This window comes from Merops nubicus, unplaced genomic scaffold (genome assembly GCF_000691845.1).
Source record: "Merops nubicus isolate BGI_N331 unplaced genomic scaffold, ASM69184v1 scaffold20535, whole genome shotgun sequence".
Classification (NCBI taxonomy): domain Eukaryota; kingdom Metazoa; phylum Chordata; class Aves; order Coraciiformes; family Meropidae; genus Merops; species Merops nubicus.
This window is the reverse complement of record NW_008607876.1, coordinates 57,868-66,948: the sequence shown is the minus strand read 5'-3', so window position 1 is coordinate 66,948 and position 9,081 is coordinate 57,868. Positions and strand designations below refer to the sequence as shown.

Here is a 9,081-nt window from a genome sequence, read left to right as displayed (position 1 = left end):
TTTAATCTGACAGTTCTGCCCCAAAATTGTGGGCAGGAGGATTGAGGACACAGGAAAACAAGACCAGTTCCAAGTGCATGAATAGTGTACCTGCTGCTCAGGTAGAGTTAGAAAGCCCTCCTACCAAGAAAATGGCCATCAAGTAATGCCTAACCATGCCCCATAGTTAGATGCTGAGACAACAGCAGATGTTTTATCGATTCAAAATGTTGTTATGAATGCAACCAGCTGACGGGAACCCAGAAGGTCTCGGTCTCCAACCTGTCAAAAGTTGTTTTAAGCTCACTGTAAGCTGTGGCAAGGTCATCGTTGACTATGACCTTATCGAAAAGGTGGCCGTACTGGCTCTCCATCACATGGGCAGATTTAATCATTTCTTGAAAATCTTCTTCCTAGTAAGATCAGTGGAAGGCATAGTCAGTTCATAGCAACATCACACAAACTTATTCTGTGGTAAATGCAAAGCTACTTGCTTATTTGTCATCTCAGCAGGAGATGCAAACTGTGAGTTTCAGTTTAAAAAATTATAGAAATTACCATTACAGGTAATCTCAGAGAGCTTTCTCACAAGTCAACTTGGCTCAACAGGCAATTCTTTCATCTCTTCCCTTGCAGTGACACAATCAGTCACTGCATGGTAATTATAGAGAAACTTTCTGTTAGCAGTACCAGTGGAAAATGTTTCTAGTGGTTGACTTCGATGATACATGTAAGATTTCATTATTTAAGTTTCACCTAGCTACTAGCATGTGGTATATTACAGTGCAGCCTTGATTCCTTTAAGAGCTTGGTAGGACCTGGCTTCCTAAGCCTGGTTCAGCCTGGCTCAGTGGATTTCTCTTCATGTTTGGGGAGGGAGCAAATCTTAGAAATTCAATTGTTTACATAACTGAGACATTAAACCCATCCAAACCAAGCAATGTCCTGAAGGTTGCTCTTAAGATTAAACTCCTTTTAAGTACCATAGAACATACTCATAGCACATTTTTTTGTAAACTATTTCAAATGCATATACTACAGAGATAGTTGGTGACTATATCCATGACTCAGTCTGAAACAAATTCTGAAAAATCCTACATAACATCTGAATGATAAATGCACATCATAAATGTAGATAAAAAGTCTAACAATGATCAGCTTTTCTTTAGCTTCAATTAAAATATTATTTCAATATATTTCAAGGAAGTAAAATATCGTTGGGTAATGTGACTAATATTTTTTTCTGGTTATTGAAAAAAAGCAGCATTTTTTTACTTGCCTAGATTTTTCTCTTTTTTTACACAATTCCCCTGTAACATTTTAAAAATTTTTTTTTCTTATCCACAAATATGGGCTTTTTATTAAAGTAGCATTTACTTTTCAAATAGACGCTTTATATTGGAGCTTTCCTTTAAATTTACACTCAGTAATACACTTGATAAAATGAGGAAATTCTTATACTGGAATAGAGACATCTAAGCACAGGTGCAAATTTTTTGAAGGAAATCCACAACATTATTTCTCAAGGGCTCTTCAACGACATAAAATCAGAGGAATGTGGAAACTTAAACACCTATCTGTGATGTGAGAGAAGTTGGGAAACAACAAGATACTATGTGGAAGCCCTGACAAGTTCTGTTGATGAGATCCAGTGATGAACCTTTATTTTCAAGGCAAACCGCTACAACAAAACTCTTAACAAGTTCTCATGTTTTACCATGTCTAAATGTACTTACTGTAAAGGGTTTTGCAGTTCCCTTATCATCTTTACTCGAAATAATCTTGGCATTTTTTCTGGTCTCTCTCAAGCGGTCAAGTGATGGAGGCTTTATAAATATAACAAATGGTTTAAATTCATATGTCCGTAAGTGTTTCACTGTCTGGGAAGAGGGAAGATTTTACTTAATTAGTTTACTTCACACAGTGGAATTTATGGCAATAGAAGAAACTCTCCACTAACCAAAATAAACCCATAAAGCACTCCTAGAAGGCTATTTTTCATTTACTGCTAACCTGCTCTGCCGATTGGCATCAATACACGTAAGGAAAATTTTTGTGTGAATGGTAAGAAAACCATTTCTCCAAGAGTGATGATTTCTCTTGGTTTCCACACAGGCTGCTGGTAAACCCCATCAGACTAGCAAAGGCTGGGCCACCCGCAGCAGAAGTATGGAGGGGAGCAGCAGGGCATTCAGGAGAGGAGGAAAAGTTCAACACATTTTAGCATGAATAACACTCTGTACCTATGAAAAGTAGTGGAAAAAGGTGTCTGTGACACTTGGTCACAACAGGTCAAATATTTTTCTCTTCAATACTGTGTGTATTGAAGCAGGTAACTCCCTGCTGTTCACTCTTCCTGAGCGAGCTGAATGATGCTAGGAACGGAGTTAGAGCTAGGTCTATGAATCCGACTGCAGCACAGGGTGAAGCAGGGATGGCCACTAGCTTTGGCTGAAGTAGGGATGGCCAGCAGCTTTCCATCCTTTTCACACTGCCAGGGCTCACAGGAAAATGTCATGTCAAATAGTGGGACCTTACAAGCCTGGATCTCTGGGAGAATCTAGTGTTTCATTGGAAAATGGCTCTGTTGGACATGCAGGGGCCTCCCAGAGCAGTCTGGCAATATCGGCCCCAGGAGTCCCTGCCCAGCTCCCTCCTTCCCTGCTACAGAAGCTGGGGTCGGGCTTGCCTGGGTGCTCCTCTGCCAGCACAGTCGCCCTGCTGTGCTCCTAGGGGACAGCCCCTCATCTGAAAATGCCCCAGGAACTGTTCACAAGCTGCTGGGGTTCAGAAGTCGCTGGCTGGCCACACTTGGAGAAGAAATACTTTAGCTGTGTTTAAACAAACTAGTCCAGCTCCTGGAAGCACTGTGGTTATTAGTAGCATAAAAATTCCCAGTGGAGCTGTTCAGTGGGGTTGAAAGACAAGGTCAGTGTAAGAAGAAATGATTTAGAGTGAAATGGTCTTAACAATTATCCAGCCAACATCACATTTAGCGTGTTCCTTGACTGATGTCCACCCTGAATGTAAACCCTTGGCATGAATGGTCTGGTTAAAGATGTGAGAAAGAGTTGCTGCACTAGGTGACAGCTCAAAGCCATTCTGAAACGGCAGTTCCAAAGAGTCTCTAACCTGAACCAGCAGAATGATGAATGGAAATATCTGAATATTTTATAATTAAATCTTCAGTATTATGCTGCAGGCTTTCAAGTCACTTAAGTACCAAGCTGAATACTTGCCAATATGTATTGAAGTTTCCTTCCTGTCTTTTCAAAAAGCCTTGCTGTCATAAAGGTACCCAGCAAGCCCACACAACAGTCATTCAGTGTGGCACAAAATACACCTTTTTAGAAACACACTTTTTTTTTCCTGAAATCCTAGTATGCAATATGAGCAACTACAAGAGTCCAAAAGACATGCTTACTTACATGAGGCTGCACATCCAACAAACAAACTTTGTTTTTAGCTAGAACTGATCGAACAGAGTCTAGACTTGTACCATAGTAGTTGTTTTTATACTCGCCATACTCAATAAACCTGTGGCAGAAGGTGAAAACAACTGGAATCATTTCCATTTTCTCCAGGAAAAAAAAAAAATTATCAGTTTGGTTTATAAGATCTAATTCAGGAGCAAAAATATTTTACTTTACATGAGAGTTTTACCATGTTTTATAAAGGAAATGCTGTCAAGTACTTCAGCATGTCAATTTTAAGAAATCTTCTACTTTACCACTTTCAAATCAGTAACACCTGCTTGTATTACAGTTAAAGAGAAAAAAGTACTGTAGTCCAACAGCCCACTAATGTTTTCCATCACCTCTTTTTCTGAACTATTGCAATGCAATAAAACAGGGGATAAGCTAAACAATAGAAACTACTGAAATTTCACTGCACACTACAGAATATCCAAATTCTCTGTCTCAGAAGAGGAGGAGGAGAGACGATAGTGCTAATGGAACCAAGGCGGCTGGTTATGTGCTATAAAAGTACGAATGCTATTTGCCAAAAAAGCAAAGCACAGTTTGAAGTTTCAATAAAACCCACAGCTTTGTGTCTAATACAATTTTGCCCTCTGAAACACTGGAGCAGAATTTCAAGCTACAGCATTTTACAGGCTGCTAGAGAGCATGATGCTACCATTGTCTTCATTTTAGTTTAGTTTCTGGAGGGTTTACAGGCAAGGGCTTCACTGTGGATCTCTAAAGTCAAAAGCAGAGGAAGTGCCTGGCCTGAAAGAGAGCAGAACTATGCCAACACTGACTCAGGCACGTTTGCAGCACTTCCAGCCAGCCCCCCTCCCCACCCTGCTCCTAGAGCTACAATGCTTTATTGCTGTGACAGATGATGTTCTATTAAAAGCAAACTCACCTATCCTGAACACCTACAATTTCAGTGTCTTCTTGAGGACCTGAAGTACTGAAACTACTTGGAAATTTAAAAACATTTGTGTTTGCACATACTGCTTTTTTGCTGTGTTTTTGCCAGCTGCTTTGAACTGCTTATATATCAAAATGCAATTTTAACACATCTTCAAATCACTGCAGCTTATATCCACTTTAACTTATTATCTAAAATTACAACCAGGCCCATTTTATAATAAAGCCATTGTTTTAACAGCAGTTTCAGTTAAAATCTCTTTGACATACTTGTTATTCTGTACGTCTGTCTCAAACAAGTGCTTGGAAATGAAAATGTATTCGACACCATCACTTTCTTGGCTTCTCCTTGGACGGGTAGTGTCTGTAGTTCCATAAAATTAAAAAAAAAAAAGAAAAAAAAAAAAAAGAGGCACAAAACAATATAATGCAAACCAGCTCAGGAAAACTGAAAACCACACAACCCTTGTGCAATACTAAGTGTAGCGGTTCCCTCACTTCTGATGGACATAAGGCTGCTCTGGATCTGGTAGCAGATGACAGGGTTGAGTTTTAACAGCATGCAGGAAAAAAACTACTGGACAAATATCAGATTATCATTTTTATTAACTAGTGGAAAAATCCAATAAAATGAAGACAGCTGAATAATAAAAGGAGCAGCAGTCCATAACAATTACCCAAGCCTTGCCACTTCTTAAACTTATTAGCATACGAGACCATAAAGGGAAACAAAGTTCACCAATGTGATTTATAAAGTATTATGTTCATTAACAACACTTGCAGCTATGGTATGTGAAGCACGATAATAAAAAACGGGGCGTGAATTTTATGTCTTAGTGCTTTTCTTTTTCTGGTGATCAAAGTTTTATACCTTTTTCTTTCAGTAGCCTTGTAGTATGTGCACTTCTTGCTTTCCCTCCAGTATTAGGTATAAAGGTTTTGCTTATAAATGAAACTTATTTGTGGGGTTGCTGCTTATGGCTAATGAACCCATTTAAAAAAGCTATTTAATACAAGTTGCATGTTACAGCATCGTGTATTCTCCATCACATGCGAACATTCACAACCTGGTTGCAGCAACACAGTCATAAATGCCCTTTGATATCATGCTCTTCTTAGGTTGACACCACGAGGAGCATTTCCAAGACAAGAACCCCAGTTCTCCCTCCAAGTCCTGACTTACTGAATTTCAGTGAGAGGGATTTCTTTACATGTTTGTTTTAAATTATAACCACAAATTTGGAAGAGAAAAGAGAGAAGGCAGCTTGATGAATACTGGCAATTTTCAGAGAAATACTTTTGGGCAAATGATTGCATATGCTTCAATGCGTTAAATATTTGAGAACATCTGGCTTTTTTGTTGTTGTTGTTTTCAATACCCAGCTGAAGCAAATATGTGCACATGAAATGACTTGCCAAAAATCAAATGGATTCATTTTTCTACGTAGCAAATTCATTCATATATATATAGTTTGTAGAATACCCATATGGTAACAAATTCAGAATGTTGGACCCATATTTTTTGAAGGATTCCTACAAAAGGCACAAGTGCAAGTAAAAAGCAAACCAAGGAACGAAAGTCTAAAACTTTCAAGACATTAACAAAAACCCAATAAAGTACTGTAGAAGTTAATACAGCACAATGCTATTCAATGTTATAAAAATCACGCTGCTTGGTCAGATGGGGGAAAGGGGAAAAAATCCCACAAATCAACTTTTCTAAAGCTAATCAAAGGGATTTAATTCATTTATTCACAAGATTAAACTGTTTATCATCAGTCTTCATTTTTCAGCCTAATGTGTAAAGGCCATTTTGCTGAAAGCAAGCACTGGTAACAGTACATTTCACTGCTTTCCAGCCAAATCCAGGGTGTTCTTCAGACAAGTTACATTTACTAAAACTCTCTGACATCAATCATGTTAAACTTGTACTAAAAGTCTATTGCAATGCTTCTGAGCCAAACCGTCCTATCAGTTTAATCAATGCTTTTTAAAATATAACTGCAGCAGCACTTTTAAAAATTAGAAAAGTAATCTGAAAGCCAAGCATGCATTCAGAGACCCAAATTTGAAAGTGCCTTAAGCTAATGCAATAGTAAAGGATAATAGTGCAAGTGTAGCACTAGGAGACTAGAAATGTATTTTTACTTACGTGGCACAGTTACCCCGTAATGCTGGGTGTCACTGATCAGCAATTTCCGCTTAAGTTCATTCAGTCCAACCCCTACAGGACCTGAAAGAAAAATATCGTGCTGTTTCCCAGCAGCCAGTCCTCTCTCATCTGCAGGTGTAAGCACCCTCTGAGGGAAGACTATGTATCATACACTGGCTTTTAATCAGTCCTTTGGAAATGCCCATGGTTCTAGCCTTTCCTAGAATATACACCACTGACAAATTTCAGGGAACGTAGTTGGCAGTTACTCTGCTCTGATTTTATTAGTGAGGAAAAAATCAGAGAAAAAGTTGACAGCAAAGCTCACTTTCTTTTCTACAGCAACTACCCTCAATACATACCTATCTCCATCCTTGGACCTACTACAGACCCCTGCACCCTTTAGAAAAATATTCTACAATATTTGTGTGCATCTTTCCAGCACAAAAACTGGTTTAGCTATTCATTTTGCCAGAATATCCCCAACTCACAGACTGGAGGACACCAGCTGGCATGCACAAAGTTCCCCCTGTACTCTGTGTATCAGAATGGCCTTTTCCTCACTCCCTCCAGGTGCTGCATCCCTTGCCTGCACCAAAACCCCTTGAGGACCATTTCTCCCACCTTCTCCGCCGGCCCTGGGAGCGCTGTGCTCCTTCCAGCTCCAGCTGCAGGCAGGAGAACCACCCAGCCACTGGCTGGCTGTAGCTACCACTACCCACCTTTTGACTGGGCCAGAGTGGCATTGTGTGGCAAAAAGAAGAATGGGCAGCACTCCCCATGTCACAGCCCATTTGGGATGTTTGGGTTTCTTTTCTTTCTTGTCTATTTTCTTTTAAATATGCTCGTGTCCTGGATGCTGTGTGAACTAGTCCAAAGCAAATGTTTCCTTCTTCATACAGCTCCCAAAGAGAGACCACTCTTGGAAAGAGGATGGTAGGAAGAAACAAAGACTGCATGGAATTTTTTTGACCTGTCTCCTCCACCTCCATTTGAGTAATGGTGTCCTAGAAGCTACTGAGCAGATGTTCCTCTTGGCTTTTGAGTTGTCCCCAACTCTTAGCCATTTGCCAGTGGTGCTTTAGATCTCAGTAAGGGCACTCTGTCCTGAGAGGTCTCAAAGGCTCCACCGGCAATTGCTGCTTGACCTCAGGAGCCCTTCACACAGGGCTCCAGCCTGCCTGGCCCCTTTCGTGGTGGGGCCATGGTGTTGTGTGGGTGAAGGGAGCTCAGCTCTTCATGATTATGTGTTTCTGACAGTGTAGTGGTTTCAGTTCCAGAGTCAGGTAAACAGCAGAACACAGAGGAGTCACTGAAGCCATATCCCAAATAATACAAGGATAATACATGTGGTCTTAAGGGAAAAATCCTGCTCTTCTAGTAAAAGCACCACATTTATGCATGGAGTGCTTCTTAACAGAGACATTCGAGACATCAGAAATACAAAACCTAATTAACTTTTTAATGAAGTAGTGATATATTGGTTAATTACCAGTGAGAGTGAAAAATCAAAGACTAATGCTTCAGCACCTTCAGGTGCCTATTTGTAATAATTACTATCCTCCCTGTCTGAAGTCAGAAACACATAGTGATGAAAAGAAAACGCTTGTTACTTTTCCGCTTCCCCCAGACTATGGTCTCTTTGTAAAATCCTAGAGTTTCTGCATTTATAATTTTTATATGTTTACATAAGTTGAACACTCAACTGCATTTCAGGTTCCATATCTGACCTGCCTGTAAATTAACCTATCAGTATGTATAAATGTTTATTTAATATGGTGTACAGCAGCCTCTACTGGTGCATGTCTGCGGAGGAAAGCAATGTAGATAATCGCATTACCTTTTTTTTTTTTAATTCCTTTTTTAATAGTTTAGCTATTTAAGGCAAATATAGATTTTTATAGGAAATTTAATTAAAATTCTCAGTACATCCTAGCAAAGTAGCATAAGGTAAGTGGGATTAAAATTTTAAATATTACTGTATTCCTTTCAGGCAAAACATATTTCTTATCAAATGTAAACAAATATTATTTCCTAAGTCTACACGCTGTCAAATCAACAATATGCTTTTAGCTCTATTTCTATAGAAAGAATCCATGTTTCCCTTCCTGTGACACACAGTTTGGAAACTTAGATCAAATCTGTTTACAAACTGTAACCCCACTACTACCCTCTCTCCCTTCCAGACCACCACTTAAAAATAATCTTTACATTTAACTACTGAAAGGTGCAGATTCTTCTTTTTCAGTGCCGTCTTCACAGAGTTCTCATAACTGTAGCACACAGAAGCTGAAGGCTGATTCCTAATTAGCAGTGCCATCCACGATGTGGATTTTTACACTACATCTCCCAAGTGCAATGTACACTTCTATTCTGAAAATTCTTTTCATTTTGATGCAGCAGAGAAAAATGTCAATGCCTAATTACCATGAATCTGAACACAATCTGAACTCAAGGAGAAAATAAAGCATCAGGATAGAAAAGGATAATCCAGATTCTTACAGTAAAATGCCAGGCATGTGGAACCCATGACTATAGCACAGTTTTGGCTTACTATAAATCACCCCAGGAAGC

The 9,081-nt window shown here is 39.3% G+C and overlaps 1 protein-coding gene across 1 annotated transcript in view; it reads right to left on the bottom strand.

Moving 5' to 3' along the window:
- Positions 1 to 212: 212 nt before the first annotated feature.
- MPP7 (membrane protein, palmitoylated 7 (MAGUK p55 subfamily member 7)) overlaps positions 213 to 9,081 on the bottom strand; it is a gene marked incomplete at its 5' end in the record, with an annotated part of 60,444 nt that continues 51,575 nt past the window's right edge. Inside the window, 5 exons of the mRNA XM_008940115.1 lie at positions 213 to 392; positions 1,716 to 1,859; positions 3,408 to 3,516; positions 4,626 to 4,719; positions 6,508 to 6,588. Of these exons, the coding sequence (XP_008938363.1) occupies positions 213 to 392; positions 1,716 to 1,859; positions 3,408 to 3,516; positions 4,626 to 4,719; positions 6,508 to 6,588 (608 nt within the window). The remainder of the gene's footprint in view (positions 393 to 1,715; positions 1,860 to 3,407; positions 3,517 to 4,625; positions 4,720 to 6,507; positions 6,589 to 9,081) is intronic.